Source organism: Amblyomma mixtum, chromosome 1, assembly GCF_055824585.1.
Source record: "Amblyomma mixtum isolate Tamu chromosome 1, ASM5582458v1, whole genome shotgun sequence".
In the NCBI taxonomy this organism is placed as follows: domain Eukaryota; kingdom Metazoa; phylum Arthropoda; class Arachnida; order Ixodida; family Ixodidae; genus Amblyomma; species Amblyomma mixtum.
The window spans coordinates 38,734,506-38,754,920 of NC_143012.1; the positions used below are offsets into that span (position 1 = coordinate 38,734,506).

The window sequence follows — 20,415 nt, forward strand, 5'->3', positions numbered from 1 at the left end:
TACGCCTGCATTGAACCCGTGGGAAGTTACCATCCTAAGGCGTACCGATGACAGGCAGTGGTATAAGAAGACATCCCCAATCACCAGAAGTCTTCAATCTTAACCGGTGCAGGAGCTCTCACAACTGGGACTATTCTAGTAGATATTGGTTTTCTGGCTCATTCTGGGTATGTTACTTTTTTTAGGCCGCACAAAACTCATTTATGGCTGAGAAAGTTTAATTTAAAAGTGTTCCCACCATTCGATTCAAACTGTTGACGTACACATCGAAGAGGACTGACTTTTTCTCCAGGATTTTTTTTCCCAGTGTTCCCTTAAAGACGGCTTATGGATTAATTTCAGGGTTTATAATCTATATGATATTGCACCAATGAGCTGCTTAGAGTTGCACAAACTAAATAGGGTAACACCACTTGGTGAAGCTAGGAAGGCTGCGTGCACCTCTGCAACCGTCCCAGGAGAAAATCCGAACTGGTCAGACTGGTTTAAGGCGCAATTTCCATTTGATTACAGTTTGTTCCCAGTTGACTTCAACTGGAAACCTTAAACTGAGCCTGAACCTTTCCTTCAACCAGTTTGTCCAGTTAGGAGTTTCACCTGGGCTCCGAAAGCTGGCCACAGAAGATAGCTAGGGATACTAACGGTTGCACAACTCCCTGTAATTCAAGCTGTAGTGCTACAATATGCGAACAAAATGGGCTAGTTGCTTCTATCTACTGTGCCATGAATCGCTACATCAGGCAGGCAAGTCGCGTGTCGTCTTTTGCATTTGCTGTCTCAGTCAGAATAGCAAAACCGCCAGAAACTATTGCAGTTTTAAGATTGTTAGGCCAGGTTGGTTCTTGAGCACTCGGGCATTACGGTAGTAAAAAGTATATCCTTTTTTGTGTGTGAGCGGGACGAGGTCTCTGCTAACACTGGATCTAATGAAGACATTTATTGGTATTTATTTGTGAATTACGCAACAAAAATAACGGAAGATCGATGGAAAACACAGTTTGCCACTTAGTTGATACCAACGTTAATGGAACTCCATTAACGTTGGTTGATACGCAAGGCATAGAGAAAGATATTGGTAAAGAGCGGACACTCCCATAGGGCCCAGCGGCCCATTTGACTGCAGCGCACCAAGCGGGCGGAGTCTCATAACATCCGGTTTCGGTTTCAACGCGCGCAGTTTGAATGGCTGCATGCGCTGCGCCTCGCTGCCTGGGACGACTTCCGGTTCCGGTTTCAGGGGCGCGCGGTTTGAATGTTAGCATACGCCGCGCCCCGCTGCGCCGTTGGCAGCGTATAATTAAATAGATTTCGAGTGCTTTTGACCAGCCATGAACGCAGCTGCATCACAGCCTTTGCGAAATATTAGCACTCCACAAAAGACACCAGGTTTTGAGTGAAATGAGAACATTTATTTTGTGCAACATAAACAAAGCCGTGGGATGCGGAAGATGGTTCCTGGCCTCCTGCTCAAGGTGATCCTGTTGCGGCACCACGGCACACAGCAGGTGTTGCCGACGGGTGGCATCACCTGAAAAATTCGCAAGTATGGTCATTCTCAGTCACCTTATATTGTAACTCTGTGCGAAAGCGGCGAGGGAACGAAATTACGAGCGGAGTAAACATGTTTTTGCGAAACTCGCGTGCTGAACGTCGTTGCGCAAACTACAATACACATACCGTACTACACGGCAGATACCAATCAGCTTTTTGCAAGCATTTCTACATTCCCCGACGTTATTGTCTACCTTCTAAAACCTAGGTGGACAGCAGAGTACGCGGTTTGTTCGAGAATATTTCGTACAAAGACGGCCACAACACGGACTACGAACCAGAAGTACACAATGTGTTAGGAGCACTGAGAAATACACGGGCGCAACGTATGTTTTAAGAAGCATAGAAAATTAAACTATCGGCGCAACAGTTCTTGGTTTTCAAGCTCTTTAGAGTTTAGAAAGCCCGACGCGTTGCCTTTTTTTGCCGGTTTTCAAAAGCGCATCCCTGTGTTGTCAATGCACGGGCGAAATGTGCGTTTCCACGAGCGCAGATAACGGACTCTTTCACACGTACTACATACATACGTACTACAAAAGTAAGGTTTTTGAGCTTTTCGTGCGTCATCTTTTTTTTCCACCAGTCTTGAAAACTACGGTCCCGTACTTGCTGCGCGGGAACGGTCGTCTTCGCCGTTCGCCCGCTTTCAAAAAAGTACATTTTAACCTTACACCGACAACTGCCACCCATAAGAAGTTACATATTGTCGGGGGCCATCAAGGGCGTCCGCAGAATTTCTTGCAGGGGGGGGCCCCGTTGGTGCCCCGGGGGGGGGGGGGGGGGGGGTATGTTCGTAGCAAAAAGGCGCTATTTGCGGAGTAAATTTATTTATTTATATATAAATAAAAGTTAAACAAAATGCACACATGAAAGAAAAATTACAAACAGCAAATTAAAGCGCGGCTAGGAGAGGTACATTGGAGTTTATCAACGAAGAAACAACTAAAATTAATAAAGAATGCAAAAAGATGCTATATCACTTCGTGGAGAAGAGTGCTCAGTCTTCCTGCATACATGTTCTCGACTCACCCGGATTGATGACCAGCACACAGCACAATATGTTCGCAAACACGCAACTACAGTCACTCAGTCAGTCTTCCTTGAACAGCAACTGTAGGCGCCTCGGATTTTTCTGGGCGAATTGCGTAATTACACGTGTGATAAATTCACTTCTGTGCTTCATTACACGCTCTCGGTGCACACTCATCATACACATTGATTGGAAAAACTGTTGAACGCGTACGTTGAAAACAAAAGATGACTATATATACAACGAAAACTTATTTACAAGATAAATGCACGCTCGCAGCTTCATACACCTCGCTCCATCTTGCTTGCGCATCCGCACAGTCGAGCAACCCCACACACACTGCTCGCCGCTCGTCGTTTTCTCGTCCGCTGTCTTGGTTGTTCCCAGCTTCGCTGACAACCGGCCACTAAAAACACCCAAGCACAAACACAGAGGCACGCACACGTGCGAGGGCTTACTTGCCGCAGTATCCCCGAATGCGCACTTTGGGGGTGAAAGGAACGCCGCGCAACTTCCGAGGGGAAGGGACACTCGCCACTCCGGTCGGAAAATTTGTTTGTGTTTTTATGGGGTTCAGAGCCCCAAAACGACCCAGGCTATGAGGGATGGAGTAGTACAGAGTTCCGGGTAATGTCGACCACCTGGGTCTCTTTACCATGCACTGACACGCACAGTACATGGGCGCTGTTGTGATTTGAGGCCCAGCCAGAGGTGACAGGCGAGCCAGGCAGGCGCCATCGGGCTGCGTTGACCAAAGGCGCTGGTTTTCACAGAAGACGCAAAGAACGCTGGTGTGGGGGCGCCTCGGGAGACTGCGTCGCCGTGAACAAAAGCAGCTAATCCCCTTTGCCGGAGATTCTGAAAGCGGCGCTTCTACCGAACTGCGCTACACGTGGATCGGAGGAGACAGCGAGCGGCGGCGGCGCCAACTCATCGCCCGCTTGCCCCTGAGCAGCCCGACAAAGCGGGGGTGGACACGGCTGATTTGTCCTTCCCTCCTTAAGAATTCATCGGTGACCGGCGTAACGACATAGGCGAAAACAAGATGCCCCGTGCACTGTCTGCCTCCGTGTCGCTATCTCTCTAGAGATCAAAGAAACAGACACCCATCTCAAGGCGGCTCGAAACACATGCTCGACGGTGCCGCTGTATGTCTGGAACAGGTCGCCCTTCAGTAGAGCTAACGATGGCGTGGTTTGAAAACGGCGGAACGACGCACGCCCGGACGCGGCATTTCGCAGATGTGACCATGCGGGGCTGCTTTTACCCTTTTGACTGAGCGCACCACCGCCCCTGGTGTGCGGCCATCACTCACGGTTCGAGTGAGTGATTTTCCAGGGGGGTGCAACCGCCCCCCCTTGCCCCCCCCCTCCGGACGCCCATGGGGGCCATACAAAAACGTGACGTCCCGAGAAAGCGCGAAACCAAGCAAAACTAACCGCTAGGCACAGCGCGTCGGGCCACAGGCCGTGGGCAGGTTTTTTTTTTTGTTTCTACGCACCGACCGGCGAGGCTGCATCATGCAGCATCATTCCTCCCGCCGCTCCCGCCACGGCGTAGCATGACACAGCGTGCGCGCGCCCTTCACAACTGCGCCGGCGTACTAAGCTAGAGTGCTCGAAATGCAGCGTAATTTTGCATAAAGTGCTTGAAATGTAGCGTACTTTTGCAAAAACAAAACATTCCTTCCTTGACGTTGTCACAAACTGCAAGAATGCCGTGAACAACAGCCGGCTGGCCACAGAGCGAGCGCGCCGCTTCACGAACTGCAGACAGGCAACGGCGGCCGGCGCGGCCGCCTAAATTGCATGCAATACAGCGTACTTCCACAAATAAACATTTCTCACCTTGCCGCCGTCATAAACAGGAGGAGTTCTGCGTCGAAGGGCAAAAGAGACGAAAAAAATTGCGGTCTGCCCGCACGAACAAATACGCCGCACGCTTTCACGAGCACAAAACAGCTCCCACGATGCCCCGTTGTCTGCCACTCGGATGGGTCTGAGCCGCCGCGCCGGCTACCCGCCCGCGCGCGCGCGCGCATTTAGAGACTGGTGGCGCCATCCTGGAGTTGGAAGATTATCTAGTGGAGGAGGAGGATTGCGCGTCATTTCCTGGGGCCAGATTTCGCCGAGTGTCCGCTCTTTACCAATATCTTTCTCTATGCGCAAGGTGCGGAAGTACCGTATTTTCCGGTGTATAAGACGCGGCTTTTTTTCGAAAATCTTGCTGGTGCGTCCTATACAAGGGTGCGTCTTATATGCGAATTTTTCATCTTTTTTTTGCGAGTTCATCGATTACTCCGGTTCATGCTCAAGCTTTTTTCACCTAAAATATATCACTACCAATAACGCGGTTGTAACACGGTTAATACTTCAATACCGGGACCGCCGTGCGCGACATTCTAGGTGATCTTTATCATGAAACGGCGGGGATGACGACTTCCGGGATCACAAACGCGCGGCTGTTTCGGAGGCCCCAAGCAAAAGTAATGAGAAGCACCAAAAGATGGTGACAATCGCGCTTCTCACCATTGTCAAGACAAGCCGGCGTTCTTTTTTAGTCACCCTTTGCAACTTTTTTTTGCTCCGTGTACATAGTGCATGTTTCAGCCGAGTTGCTTCCAGAAATGGGTGAACCATTTGATAGTGCATCTGAAGATGAAGACTTCGAAGGTTTCAAGTAGAAATAAAATGTTGTTATGAACATATGGGGAGCTGTATCGTTTTTTCTTTCTTTTTTGCTAAAACGTGGACGGGTATGGCGTGAGTGTTGCCTTTTTCGATCACTTAGCGTTGCTTAAGAATTGCTCACAGGTACGGTGCATTTCGCGATTGTCACACAAGCGTGTTTAATTAAGCCTCACTAGCCTAACTGGGTAAACTGGGGTGCGTCTAATACACGGGTGCGTCTTATATACGAACTTTTTCAGTGACAGCTTGCATATATGGCAGGTGCGTCTTATACAAGGGTGCGTCCTATACACCGGAAAATACGGTAGTCGGACAACTTTTCAAAAAACCCGCCACAAGTCTGGCTTGTTTACGCTTATGAAACCGAAACTGGCAATTTAAAACATGTTTTTAAAATGCTGTAATAATACAAATATTTCAAAACAAAATACTCTATGTAATTTTATTTAAGTTACTTGCGCTTATTATTGCCGTATATTCAATTTTTTTTAACAAAAAGTACATAAGTTTAGTTGAACTTACGTTATTAACATACCAAGATATAAAGAAAAAAAATGTTTACAGATACGGTGAACAGTTTTTAAAAACTATAATTTAGCAGTTTCAGTTACAACGTTATTGCCAACTTTCACTAAATACAGCACTGTACCTAAGTAAAGCTGGCCACAGTGGTGAACGAGCAGCGGCGACCAACGGCCAATCACAAAAGTGCTATTTAAACTGTGTCTCGAGAAAGGATCCGTTGCATTCTTGTTTTACCTGTCAATGTGTGCTCGTGAATAATTTGTGGTGTGACTGACTTCGACGAACGGCTTTGCTTCGACCTACTGCCGTGTGGCGAAGCGTGCAATTTTACCATGGCGACACAACTAGGTGGACTGAAAATCGGCGCCAGCGTCGACATCCAACGAACGGACGGTAAGGCTTCCCGCACTGTTGGGCGGACGTTTCATTGAACCTAACCCTAAGGTGAAGCCAGCCAGCGCCACTTGGGTCGTCGAAAAAACAAGATGCTGACCCGTTTTCTCCACGTTACCCGTTTTGTTGCCTGCGGGAACGGGCTCGCCAAGTCCCAGGTTGCACTGTTATATTAAGCACCAGCGCAGTCCCTGACTTTGCATCTCAGAAGCCGCCTGGCGGTTGCTGTAGCTGCCAGGCCCTCCCCGAATTTTTTTTTTTTTTTTTTTTGCTCTCAAGGGTGGGTTTCTGTGCCAACAGTACTAGCCGGCGGTTTGTGACTGTCGCTGCTGGTATCACAGCGGCTGTTCTCATCGGCTTATAAAGCTCGTTTGTGCACCAGCTAACCGCGTGGGTTGGAACGGCGCTGGATTGTGCTGCTGCAAACGGTCCAGCCGCCGAGCGCACGGAGCAATGGGTCAGGGCTGTCGTGATGCGACGGAACGATGATTGTTTGCACGCGCAAGAACTGGCTCGCGGACGGGGCAACGCGCGCCGAAGCGTTATCTCTGCACGCTTCATTGAAAGCGAGACGGCTGCTGACCGTAGCGGAACAACCGAGCCCGCGGATCGGAAGCCGCGGGCGAAGATCCCGCCGCATCTATCTTGATAAGCCGCGTGATAAGAGCTGACTCCGCCAACGGTTGCCCAGACATGCATCGCTCGCTTCATTGAATGGGTCACTGCCGGTGCGGCATCGTCTGTAGTTCGAGAAGGCGCGCAAAACGAATTAGCGAAGCTGTGGGCGGAGGTTGGGGCAAGGGAGTGGGGAAGCTTGTCTGGGCGCCTCTCCCCCCTTCGACCCTTCTTTCTTGCCAAGGCCAAACCTAGGCATTCACGGTCGTTTAACTCTTTTAAATGCTGCGCTGCCGCTAGCGGGTCTTTTTCTGTGCCAACGCACCGATTGCGGGTTTTGTTTGCTTGCAACGGTTGCTCAGTGCGCTCACGCCGTTTCTCTTGGCACTGCTTCCTGGTCGATTTTTTTTTCTGTGGTCGGTCCATCGATCTACGTTTCTTGCGTGTAGGTCGCTGTTTTTGTTTGATCGCCCACGCATTGAGAGAGGGAGGTTGCTTCTCGCCGCGTTATGTATATGTCGGGGTCAAGATGCAGTTCCACTGAATCTTTTTTCGATCGAGTGCCGGCTTTGCAACGTTGCGCTAAGAGCTTCGAGTTGCGGCGAGGAGCGCGGTAGATGGAAAGAGGTGGCAGAGACGGTGTTCAGGACGACCCGTAGGAAACTGGAGTAAGCTTCTTTCTTACTCTTCCCATTGGACAAGCTCTCGTGGTCGACGCAGGAAAGAAAGGTGCCGGGAGGAGAGCAAATGCAAAAAAAAAAGGATGGCCGGTCTACTTTCCGAAGCCAGGCGCGATTCTCCGCTCTTGCAATTCGCCTAGGCCGGCCGCGCTGCAAATTTTTACTCCCTGACCCGCGTGTGTGTGTGTGCGTCCTGTTTTGTTTACTGTTTCCGTTAGTCCCGTGTCGCGACACTGGATGGAACTCGTCCCGTCGTCGCTGGGTCTCGCGCTTGTCTGTCGTGTCCTTTCGCGCTTGTGTTTCGCTCGCGTGTGACGGGGGAACCCGTCACGATTTTTCCGCTGCCAGCGCGGATTGTCTGTCGTCGAGCGTCGCCTTGTCGGTCGTCGTTTTGCGTGGCGTTGTCGCCATGCTCGTCCGGGCCACCAATCTCCCACGTCTCGCACGCACACACCAAGCGCTAATCTGACAAAGGTTGAAAGACCGTCTCCGAAAGAAACTCGTGAAAAGCAAAGAAAGCGCAGGTTATGGTGGTAATGATTTGCGTAACCCTGTTAGTTGCTAGAGCTCCGGACTCGAAATTCGCAGGTCGTGGATACGGGTTCGAACCCGACCGCGGCGGCCGCGTTTTGATGGAAGCGCCAAAAAAGGCGCCCGTGTGCTGTGCGATGTCAGTGCGCGTTAAACCTCTAGAGGCCCGTGTACTGTGGGATGTCAGTGCACGTTAAAGAACCCCAGGTGGTCGAAATTTCTGCAGTCCTTCACTACGGCGTCTCTCATAGCCTTAGTCGCCTTGGGACGTTAAACCCCATCAAACAACCATCCTCAGGTGGTCGAAATGAAGGAGATGAACTTATCCCGGAGCCCACCACTAAGGCACCTCTTTCTTCGTTTCTTTCTCCATTTCCTTTCTTTAAAAATCAACCAGATCGCGCCGGCGGCATGTTTCTTCAATTATCTCTAAGCAATGAACTAATTACAGTATTCATCTCGAACTAATTACCACCACAAATTAAAAAAACATCCCCTTTGCTTTTTGGTTTTCGTGACTGTTTGCTTCTTTATATATATATATATATATATACAGTAGGCAGTTATAAAAGTCGGTGAAAGAAACGCTATGTGAGACGGTTACTGCGTCATTTCCTTTTGTCAAAAACGAAACCAAACCAAGAAAACGGCAACCATCTGTATCCGACGGGACCAGAACCTGCGACCTCCGAACGCCGCGTGTAGTGCTTTCGCATGTGTTTTGCGTGTGTAGCCTGCGCGAGAACGCTCGCAATGCTGTTGAGGAAACCAGGGTGTGGAGGTGATGGGGTTGGTAAGGATATTTTCTCTGGAAAAAAGCATTAGAGGGCACCGGGGAAACCGAATGGGAGTAATACGAAAGCATTGGCGACTCCTCGCCACCTTTAATTGGTCCTTTTTGCCTGTAGTTGCTCTATGTCGATTGTGACGTCGTGTCTGACAATCGAATCACATAATTCACCTTAAACCACAGTTATTGCACCTTACTCTATTATAATTCGCGTTTCATTCACAATTCATTTAATTCACTTAAATCACAATATTGATACATATTCATTCCAATGTATCGTTATGTCATTATACCCGCATTAATCCACTTTAATTTATAATCACATTAATCCACTCTAATGCTCCTTATCCTTAATTCATCTTCATTTACTACTGCTACTTCTAGCCGCCGCGGTGGCTCAGTGGTTATGGTGCTCGGCTGCTGATACGAAAGACGCGGGTTCTATCCCGGCCGTGGCGGTTGAATTTCTTTGGAGGAGAAATTCTAGAGGCCCGTGTACTGTGCGATGTCAGTGCACGTTAAAGAACCCCAGGTGGTCGAAATTTCCGGAACCCTTCTCTACGGCGTCCCTCATAGCCTGAGTCGCTTTGGGACGCTACCCCATAAACCAAACCATACTGCTGTTTCTAAATTAGTTATTATTGATTTCGGTTAACTCCAAAGCCCCCATCGTTTCAACTCGGTATTTCGGACATTCAAATTCCGCGCCACGCGTTTGCTCCGCCCACTTTTCCGGTCACATGTGCCAATCACGTGGTGCATCACATGGTGTGTCAGGGCTGTAGGTGTCACGTGGCACCGCACTTCCGGCGATTCAAATTTTGCGCCACTCCCGGTCCGACCACGCCCACTTTTGGTCACTTATTTGGCTCTAATTAACTAGTGATCCAATAGGCACCGAAATTTTTGCGCCGCATCCTCACATCATCCTTCATGCCCTCTGCTTATGCCTACTCAGCGCACACTAGTTTGCAATCTCGTTATTGGTGCATGCGGTAGCAGCACGGCGCTGTCGCCGGTTTTTAATTTGGGTTCATTGCCTGGTGCAAAACCTCGAGGTGCACCTCCCCCCCCCCCCCCCCTCCCCAATATATATTTCGTGAAAGTGATTCGATCTGAAAGATAAAATGAAGTGGTTTTGTTGAAAGGAAATAACGCAGTAACTGTCTCGCATCTCGCTGCACACCTGAACCGCGCCGTAAGGAAAGGGTTGAAGGAAGAAAGAGGTTCTGTAGTGAAGGTCTCCGGAATAATTTCGACAACCTGGGCAGAAGACGCCCGTGTGCTAAAGATCCCCAGGTGGTCGAAATTATCCCGGAGACCTCCACTATGGCACTTTTTCTTTCAGTCCCTCCTTTATCCCTTCCCGTGCGCGGTTCAGGTGTTTAGCGAGGTGCGAGACAGTCGCTGCGTTATTGAGGGGGGGGGGGGGGGGGGGGGGGGGTTCCCGCCCATGTTTTCGACGTACCCTGCAGTCCTTGCGGAAACACCGAAAGACAGTGGTAGCCATGCATCCACTTTGCGCGGATTCAGGTTCTCTTCTCGGGTTCCGACGGTTATTCGCGGAATAAAGTTGTTGGCTTGTGACGCGCTCGTGACTCGTGCGCAGCGGATTCGAAGCGCTACGACGTCCGACGCCTGCTCATTCGCGTTCCCATCCGCGGCACCGAAAACGCCCGCGAGGCTTCCCGCATGAGGGCATACTGTGTCGCTTGGCTGCACACAGAGCTTGCACCAGCGTATGTCAACAGCGCTTCGTATTTGTTTTGAATGCGCGCTTGTAAAACATTCGACACGAAATACACTGCATGGAGCGCGGTATGTTTTTGTTTTGTATTTTTTTACATAGCGTCGAGCCGAGCCAGATCCTCGCTGTTTTGGCAACAGTTCTCGGAAAGCCTTCTGCGAACGCGAGGGTTAGTTACCAGATATCCAGACGCTGTCCGCACTGGCTACATTTTTTGGAAACCTCGTGCTTTGTGTCGCACCGAAAGTGAACCCTCCCCTGACTTTCAATCCAATTTTTTTCCCGCAAGACATGGCGCCCTCTGGGGAGCGCGCGAAAGTTCGTGTGATACCCTGAAAACTTGGAAAACAAAAAAACAAACGCACGTAGGCGACGCTGGCTCAATCCGTTTTTTCGGGGCACCAGCCGCCCCTGCCAAGTGGAAGGTGCGTACCTGCACCTGTCGCTTGCACCTGTCACCGTCATGAACTGCGCATGCGCCCTAGGAGCTGGCGGTTACCAACAGGTTTAGCTCGGTGGAGGACAAGGCGCACATGTGCGAAGCGGTTGTGTGAAATGCGTATTTCTGTGCATTTTGTGTCGTAGTGGTGTACTACAAGGTGGGCCGGTTTCACGACGGTGTGACGTCGGAGTAAACGCTGACGTCAAAGGTCACGACGCGCGTGAGCAGGCCGTCACTCAGTCGCTCGCTACCGTGGCAAAGGTGGACTGCCCGAAGCATTTCTCGGAATAAGAACTGGAGCGAAAAAGCTTCGAAGTGCTTCAAATGCGAAGCTATCCTGACATGCGAGGCCGGGGCCGCAAGACACGAGAGGCGGGCAAGCCACAATGGCCGTTCGCAAAGTCGGTCGGCTTTTAGTGTTCAGTCCGTGCCCTTGTGCTGTGCTATGTCGGTGCAGGTTAACAGATCGCCCAGGTGGTCGAAATTATTCCGGAGCCCTCCACTACGGCACCTCTGTCTCCCTTTTACGCCGCCGTGGTGGCTCAGTGGTTATTGGTGCTCGGCTGCTAACACAAACGCGGGTTCGATCCCGGCCGCGGCGGTCTCATTTCAAATGGAGGCAAAATTCTAGAGGCCCGTGTACTGTGCGATGTTAGTGCACGTGAAAGAACCCCAGGTGGTCGAAATTATCCGGAGCCCTTCACTACGGCGTCCCTCACAGCCTGAGTCGCTTTGGGACGTTAAACCCCGTAAAACCAAACCTTCCTCCGTCTCATTATTCCACTCCCACCTTCCTGCCTTCCCACATTGCGTGGTTGAGGTGTCCACGCAGAAGTGAGACGGTTACTGCGCTGTTTACCGTCCTCAAACCCCACCAATTTTAACAGCTTCTCGGGTCCCGCGCATTTCAAACCGCCGAAGTGGCTCGGAGGCTATGCCGTTCGGCTGCCAATCCCAAGGTCGGTCGCGCGATCGAATGCTCTATTTCTGTCTCTTGAAGCGAGGGGGGTAAACGGCCAGCCGTCTGAGAAATTTCGCAGCATCTTTGATGGTTGCGGGGTAATTAGTTTTCATTTCCGACGTTGCTGCTGCGCCATTCTCTGCGCGGCAGGCTTCGTGGGAGAGGGAATATGCAGGCCCGCGTTTCAGCGGAAATCCTCCTCGGCTGCGACATGCCGCGAGATGTTGGAACATAGCAGCGGCGACTGTCAAATGAGGGGGCGGGTGAGGTCACTGGCGCGCTTAGTCATGGCTTAGCTGCTCTTGGAGCGATGAAACGCGCCCCCCGAAAACTAACTGCGCCCGCCGTCGGCGCCCCGCGTTTGTGGGTATGTTTTGCGGGCTCCGGGCTGGGGAGAGGGGTTCAGAGTGGAGAGGAAGCAGTGCTACAACAACCCTCTGCTACGCCGCCCGCCAAGAATGCTTGCGCTAGAGGCCCAAGATCAACGAGTTAGTCTAATAGAATATAGTTGTACTTCTAACGGACTGGTAGCCAGGAGAGAGAGGACTTCCATTTCTTCGATCAAATTCGAGGAGGTTTTAACCTAGGAGTAGGCCAGGATTCCTTCTGACCTGGCGGTCAGATACTCCCATGTTTCTTCATTTTTAATGGTCTCTGAATTGTTTTCTGAGCGTGTGCATGTCAGTGTCATGTGGGTCGTGTTTTCCCGTCCCTTGCAAAGTTTGCGTTTACAGTCTTATTGCTGCGGGTACCATTTGCTTAATATGTGTGGATACGAGTATCAGCCCGTCTGTAACCGCCCCCAAATTTCTGAGAGCGGTATACGCGCGCCCCCTGGATGGTGGTGGTGGTGGTGGAAAACATTTATTTACACATGCACTACTGGAGGTATTGCATGAGATGACCCAGAGGGGGCCAGCCCTTACAAGTACTAGGTGGAGGTCCCTAGTTCGGGACCCCAGTGGCGTCGGCCGCCGCCCGGGCTCGCGCGACCAAGGCCCGTTGGGCCTGCAGGTCAGAGCAGCCGAGCAGGGTCGCCTCCCAGTCCTCCCGGGTTGGGTTGGGGTGAGGGGGGATAGCAGGGTTGGAGGGGCAGGCCCACACCATGTGGTAAATGTCCGAAGACTTCTCCGCACGCTGATTTCTAGAAGACAGTGCAGAAATGCTGTCAGTCATTCTAATACCGTAAGTTTTCGTCATGATAGCATGTTAGTGCCGCCATGTACCTGCCGGTTTCCTATGGATACTGTTGTTACAGGACAGAACTTCTATAACATTTCTGCAATTTCACGAATACGCCCTAGCTTTGCTTGCTCCTCGTCTGTGGGTTTTATGTAGGTCTCGTGACTCCCGCCTTGTGCAAACCAAGAATACGTGAACCATTCCGCTATTTTTACCCAGCTGCCCTCGCTCTGTGTGTAGATCAAATCATAGACGCCAGATTGCCGAGTCTTGTGTATGGCCTGTGGAATAATTGCTGGCGTTACCAAAATGTAGACTGCGCGCGTGGTAGTGCGGCTGGCCACTTTCGCTCTCGAGTCTGTCTATGTAAACTCCATACGGCTCCGAAAGGGTTGAGCGAAGCCTTCGTTGTTTACGGGCGTACTGCGTTCGCTCCCGGCCGTCCGGTCTGTTTGTTTAAAAGCCAGCCGCTCTATCGCTCTTTTTTTTCCCACGGAAGAGCCGGCTCGGTGGGTAGCTTGCGCTGCGGCACGTTCGCGCTTATCGCCTCGTCCGTGCTCGGCTCTTTCGTGGAGCGGGGCGCCGTTCCTGGGATGATTCCTAAGCGGTCTTTCCGGCCGCATCTCGGCTGCGCCTTCTTTTTGCGAGCGGCGCCGGAGAGAAACGCACCATTGCATCGGCGCAGGTAGCGTTGGACATTTCGAGGGCGTACACTCTAAACAGGAGTAAAAAGGGAGTCAGCTGTCCTCTAGCTTAGTCCTTTTACAAAAGGGAGTACTCATACCCCCTTTTTACTCCCATGCATATAGGGCTTATTCGTAACTTGTCCTCTAGCTGACTCCTTCTAGAAAAGGGAGTACTCGTACACCCTTTTTACTCCCATATAGGGCTTATTCGTAAGCTCTCCTCTAGTTCACTGCCTTTTACAAAAGGGAGTGTTCTTACTCCCTTTTTACTCCCATGTAGTGCTTATTCGTGCCTAGAGTGTAGGACGTTTCCTCTGGGGCATGGTGTAGAAGCGGCTCGATTCTACCAGGACAACCACGTCGGTCGAAAAACATTTTTCGTAAGCTGCAGTGCGACAGAGAACACGCACTTCGCGCGCAAAAGCGAATTCAGACATTTTCCTGAGTTTTAAGTTGAAAATTATTTGCTGTTATTTCTCCAGAGCAAAACTGTTTGGGGGGAACAACGTAGAAGCTACATGTGCTGGTCGCTTCGTTTCTTGAGTGCTCATAATGCGTTTCTTCTCGTTTTCGCCAACTGTTCACATTCCAGTGCAAGCTTCGAGGTCGCCGCTCTCTAAATTCGTGTGCCTATGTTATTCAAATTCCTACTTCCATTGGTAGGGAGTTTTAGTGCCCCTCATTTCCCATCTGTGCGGTCACTTGCCGCGAATGTCCGCCTAACAAATAGACTTTGCGACCTGGAGGGCATTTTTTAGAGGGAGCATTCACAGAGCTTTCTTCTTGAGCTGTGTCCCACCGTGTAGTGTACAGCGTCTTTGAATTCAGCTTCAGAAAGGATGGGTTTTTGAGCAGAAAAAAATGGAGCAATCATTGTGTTCCCATCTCGGTGGACACCAGTAACGCGCTGTAAGGGAAGGGGTAAGGGTGGGAGTGAAAGAACAAGAGAAAGGGGTGCCGTAGTGGAGGGCTCCGGAATAATTTCGATCCACCTGCGGATCTTTAATGCGCACTGACATCGCACAGCACACGGGCGCCTTTGCGCTTCGCCTCCATCGAAACGCGGCCGCCGCGGCCGGATTCGAACCCGGGCACTCCGGTTCAAGTAGCCGAGCGCTCTAACCACAGAGCCACCGCGGCGGGTGTGGCTTCAGTGTGTTTTCTGAAACCTGGATGATATGTGATGTCATTGCTCTGCGAACGACCCTTCCAACGCAGCGTCCCGTGCTGAATCCCACCCCACCTCTTTTTTGCGATGACTAGGGGCTGAGGCAGCGAGCGTGCCGTAACCCGATAAGTGCGATAAGGTGTGCCAGGAATAAGAACGAGACTGTCACTTGCCGCTTTTGTGTGCAAGCTCGGGGATGGCTACCGCGCATTCCTTTTCAGACGCGCTGAAGTGCTAATTTTAATCGTTCGTCAGTTCCGCAATGGAGCGAGCAAACGTTGGGGCAGACTGTGGTCGATTTCAGCTGTTGTGTTTGTGGAGGCGCGCTTACCTCATGCGCTTTGTTTATGGCGAGCTTTGCACCGTTCGGCCCACGGAAGCGCGATGTCGCTCGAGGGGCTCGTCGAGGCAGACTTCATTCCAGTTCTGAGTAAAAAATGGATCTTTGGCTCTCGTGTAGACTTCTTTTGACGTTTGTCTCTCAGCAAAATACTCGTTTATCACAGAGAGAATTGGATTTAAAATCTAAAAGAAGGCGAAAGCTTTCATTCCTTTCTAATGACACACCTACTCATTAGCATGGCCGTAAGGCAACGCATGCACTATAGCTTCACCTTTATTCCTCGAGAAGCGACAGTTTCTTTGCTTATGTGGGACCGCGACGTTGAACCTCTTGTTTCATCACCCAGGAGCCATTTTAGCCGAATGATGCTCAAACTCGGGGACCTTTATGACGGCTTTCTGATGGCTACCGCTGTTTGTGCGGTGTCTAACGTTGCCGCCCGTTTAGTTTCCTGTCAGGCTAGTGCTGCCATTGTAGTGACGTCATTGGGGGGGGGGGGGGGGGGGTTGTGTACCACTTTTCATGGACGCCTACAACGACGCCGGATTTCGTTGCTAAGGGGCCATATTGGAGGCTTTCGCGTTTAAATAATCATCAGTAAAAAGATCGGTGTCGACGTACCCTTCTTACTTGCCAGATATGTCCGGTGATGGCGGCGCATTGTTTTGGGTCTTTTCTAGCTATATAAAAGGCCCGTTTTCGGTCAGCGTGGTCTCCGATTAGAACGCAGTACCTTGCTCTTTAAGCATGAATGCGCCTATATGGGATTAAAAAGGGAGTAATGTATCTTAACACTCCCTTATTACTCCCTTTCCCGCTTTTTACTCCACTTTTAGTAGCAGTTACCCCCTTTCTACTCCTTTCTGTTTAGCGTGTATCAAATACAGACCAACTTCTGTTTGTCCGCAGTGTCCCCTTTAAAGGTGCCTTTCGCTATAAAAGCGGTTGGTGCGTTCACTGGGTTTTACGCAAGGTATTCTGAGGGTTAAATGTTCCGAGAGGTTAGCTGTCGCAATGGAGAATGGCGCCTTGGCGACCTTCAATTTGCCCATGGCGTTGTCGAGTTATTCAACTGGGGGGAATAATTGCAACGCATTACTGAGGACTGAAACTTGCAAAGTGGAACGATGGGCTCAAATTGTAAAAAGTAATGTTGAGCATTCTCGGAAGTTATCAGTTTACGGTAGATAGCGGTGTGTTACGCTGGAATCTCGGATAATTCGAACTTCCGGTTTATTCGGACGGACGATTTACTTCCGTCCACATGAAGTTTAGTATTTAAAAAAGGCTGACATTAATTGACACTCCCATTAAGGTTTTGGTCTCATTTTAGTTCGTTTCTTTCTTTTAGTTTTTGTTGAGTTCGTCTAGTCGGCTGTATTATATAACGGTGCGTTAATCACGATTGCAGACTCGCCGTGACAGCCGGCGCATATTGTCTTGAAGCCGGGCCGCAATCCCCGTCCCACATCTTCCATTTTTAGTTCGCTTTTTCTTGGGTGCGGGTTATGCGCGCAAAAATACGGTATTCACTCGCGCTCACCCTTGCAATAACAGATGTTGCGCTAATTTTTGTTTTTCCCCGTGTCTCGTGGGGGAGTCGCAGCGTGCGATGCCCTCGAGCCACACCCCATCGCTCGTTGACATAAACTTGGGCAATTCCGGCACCCGCGCCCTCCTCCCCGTTCGCTCTTTCTGTGGGCTGCGGCATATATTTTGCTGTGCCGAAAAACTGAAGAGCGGCAGCATCGTTCTGGCAGCTTTCGCTGTCAGACCGCGGAGTGTGTTTGTATGTTGGGGGGAATTCGTCGCGGTCCGGTCAGTTTCTCGGCCCTCCTATCGTTGTAGCAGTCGCGTTGATTAGTCCATTCCTGTATGCATATTCTCCGGGGGAGCTTAGGAGGGTCGGGGTTCGGGCTAGTGGGTAGTCAACATCCATAGCGCACAGTATTCAAGATCGAGCATTGCGCGCTTTAGGCAGCAACGCCAACCTAGTTGTTGCTAGACTGGGTTGCCCGAGCAGCAAAAACTTTTTCTAGACGTGCGCACGGCTTCGGAGTTCCTCTGCGTTCCAACCGAGAGTGCTGCGCAGTGCCGCATAGTTGGGATATAGTTGGAGCGTGGCTCGCGGTGACAGCTCGCCGCCCGTGTGTGTGTGTGTGTGGTTCCCCTTGGCCAGCAAGGGCGACCGCCGGGGATGTGGCGAGGGGAGGTGGGGGAAAGGGAGCGGTCGCGCGTCCCACACTGCTGTCTTCGGCGGCCAGCGTGGCTCCTTATTTGGGCGCGTCGCACGCCGCCGCCGGTTGATCTGTCTGCACCGCCCCTCTCCGCCCGCTTGGCTCTGCTGTCCAGTCATCCTTTCCCACGGGCCGTTTTGGTTTCGGCAGAGATAGGCACACGGTCTTGTGTCGCAGCCGTATCGTTGTTTTCATTGTCGCGGGGGGTCGCGCTTTCCCAACAAGCCGTTTGGGTAGAGCGCGCGCGCGCTCCTGATCGGCCCCTGCTGCCACCCCGTGCGAAGCGCGCCTGCGCTCCGCTTGGGCGCCCTCGCCGCGTCTGGAGCCGTGCTTACATCCGTGTTCCCACGTGTGGCGTGCGCGATGGTTTTTTGGCGCGTTTAGGCCTCGCCCTGGCGCCGTGAAGGCCCAAATTCATTACCTTGAGCGCGCTGGTTTCCGTACACCGGGCGTTTCCGGGGTTTCATCGATTGCTGGTGGGGTATTTGTTGGCTAACTGGTTCTTTCTTCGGCGTACTATACTCAGTTACAACTCAAGAACACAGCGAATTTTTCCTCGTCAAAGGATCCCCTTCCGGCTAATGGCGTCGGCCGATTGTCATGAACGTGCTTGCTTGGCAATGCACGGAGCTGAGCCACAATGGAGAGAGGGGTCTATCCCCGACCGTAGAGGGAAGGGATTATCCCCTTTCATCTATAACTCATTGCTTTGTCACTCTAGCAGGGTCGTGAGAATCTACCGACGCCGTTGGCTGGAAGGAGGTCCTTTGACGGGGAAAAGCCGTTAAGTTGTAACCGATTGCAGTGCCAGCTGTGGCAGGCTTGGTTCCCGAAACGGGCGACATGTAGCAGTAAGTAGTCTTGTTAGCTGCAATAATAGTTAGACGCCAAATTTCCCCCGGGGTCTTCGCGATGTCATGACTTCTCGGTTCCTTGGTGGCGGTATCTGAAAGACACTATCTTGAGATGAAGGCTTAAGCTTTACTCTGTTCAGAGATGTACAGTCTTTGTCAAAAGTAACCAGGCTGCATTGTTTGCTTCTAGCTTGTGTAGTGGAGCCCTTGTGGCTTTCTTGAAGGTAAAAAGTAGTTGGAAGGTAAGACCTCCCAGTCCTTACCTTTAACGACCCTTTCAGCTTCAGGGAAGCTGTAAGGGCTCCACTGTACAAGCTAGAAGCAAACCATGCTGCCTGGTTACTTTTGACAACGACTGTACATAACTTTTTGCTTAGCGCCATTGGACACCATCCTCTGTGCTGTACATGCCGTCTGGGAACCGGGCCGGCTGTCGCCACAAGTGGCCTCCGAGGACGTATGATAGCAGGAAATGTCGCCAATGCGGCGGCGGGTCTGCCGATTGCCATCTCGTTTACGAACCCGCCTTCATTTCGGACCGCTGATCTCGATTCAGCTGAATCGAGGGTACGCCAAGGGGGCAGTGGCTTGTCGCACGTAAACGTCAAGAACGGGATCCGAGATTCACTACGTAAAGCGCGTTTGTGGGTTCGTCATTCTGCTCCTGTGTCAGCATTTTTTTTTTCTTCTACATCATTGTTCAAGACCTACAGGCTTAGTGTTCACTTATCACCGAGTTTCAGTTTTAATAAGTGTATTGACGGCACTGATGGCTTTTTTTTTTATGCGTAGCATATTGCAATCACTCAGTTCAGCCCTTGGGCGCGGCCGGGCAGCCACCAAACCACGTGACGTGACGTCACGTGGTTTGGCACGTCAAGTGGTGACGTGACGTCACCAAAACACGGGAAAAAAAAAACAAAGGGAAAAAAACAAACAAAGGACGACTCAGCATGGTGGCGGTCGCCACCGCCCCGTTTCAAAGGAGGCGCTCCTATCCATCCATACATACGTCACGGAGGAAAAGCTGCTGAGAAAATCGAGTGCCGCCAAGCAATACCTCGCGCAAAAAGACCGCGCAATATGCAACGAATTCTTGGCTTAACCAAGCTAAGCCTGCGCATTTTTTTTTTTCATCTAACGAGCAAAAAGCACACCCTCCGAGTATTGCATCGGACGTTCCGTAAGCATGGTGCGACTATCGGCTATCGCCGATCGATTACCGCGTAATCGATCTCACTGGTCATTCATCGCAATTGGAACGGGCGTACCAACAATACGACGGGCGGTGGATTCTGGTGTTCGGTATCGATTCGGTGCATGTACTCGGGTACTGTACGTGTGCACTTCTGGTTTGGTTTGGTTTATGGGGTTTAGCGTCCCAAAGCCACTCAGGCTATGAGAGACGCCGTAGTGGAGGGCTCCGGAAATTTCGACCACCTGGGGTTCTTTAAAGGGTCAGTCTACTCACCGAGATGAGTGTATAAATAATGGCATATTCTGGTAGTTGGCACCCTATAACATCAATAACGAGGGGTCTGCGCCCGGTTTAGGCAGGAATTTATATTTTATTTCGGCGTTAAAAGTCGCGTAAAAAAGCATGGTGGCGACCCCAAACGTTCATTTTGTTCAAGAAAGTGGTAGTCTTTTTTTGTAGAAGCATAAGTGAATATACTACGTACCATTTGTATGCCCCAATGTCAGAGAAACGCACGTTTTGTTCTAGTAAACTGTAGAAGGCGTACCGCTCGCTTTTTCTGTAAATCACATGAATATTTATAGTTACACGTACGCAAAACGCAGGCACATTCCCACTTTTAGTTCAGCGTATGCTAGCAGAGACGCAAAAATAAACTCAGCCTGTAGTGGCGCCATCTGGTTGTCAGGACGGGAACAATCGCTGTAAACAAACCGACTCCACTTAAGCCTAGGAGCGGCAGAATCGTCAATCTAATTATTAAAATAAAGCAAATTTATCTCTTATATGTTT

At 50.9% G+C, this 20,415-nt stretch overlaps 1 protein-coding gene and 1 long non-coding RNA gene across 2 annotated transcripts in view; one reads left to right on the plus strand and one right to left on the minus strand.

The window, feature by feature from the left end:
- Positions 1–1,387: 1,387 nt before the first annotated feature.
- On the minus strand, positions 1,388–4,746 carry LOC149366079 (uncharacterized). The gene is made up of 2 exons (XR_016283545.1): positions 4,429–4,746; positions 1,388–1,528 (listed from the first exon to the last, which is right to left on the minus strand). It is a non-coding gene; the product is annotated as an uncharacterized LOC149366079 (long non-coding RNA).
- A 1,224-nt stretch (positions 4,747–5,970) lies between these two features.
- LOC149366080 (kinesin-like protein KIF2A) overlaps positions 5,971–20,415 on the plus strand; it is a 46,315-nt gene continuing 31,870 nt past the window's right edge. Inside the window, exon 1 of the mRNA XM_089548336.1 lies at positions 5,971–6,189. Coding sequence (XP_089404462.1) covers positions 6,129–6,189 — 61 coding nt within the window. The 5' untranslated portion in view covers positions 5,971–6,128. The remainder of the gene's footprint in view (positions 6,190–20,415) is intronic.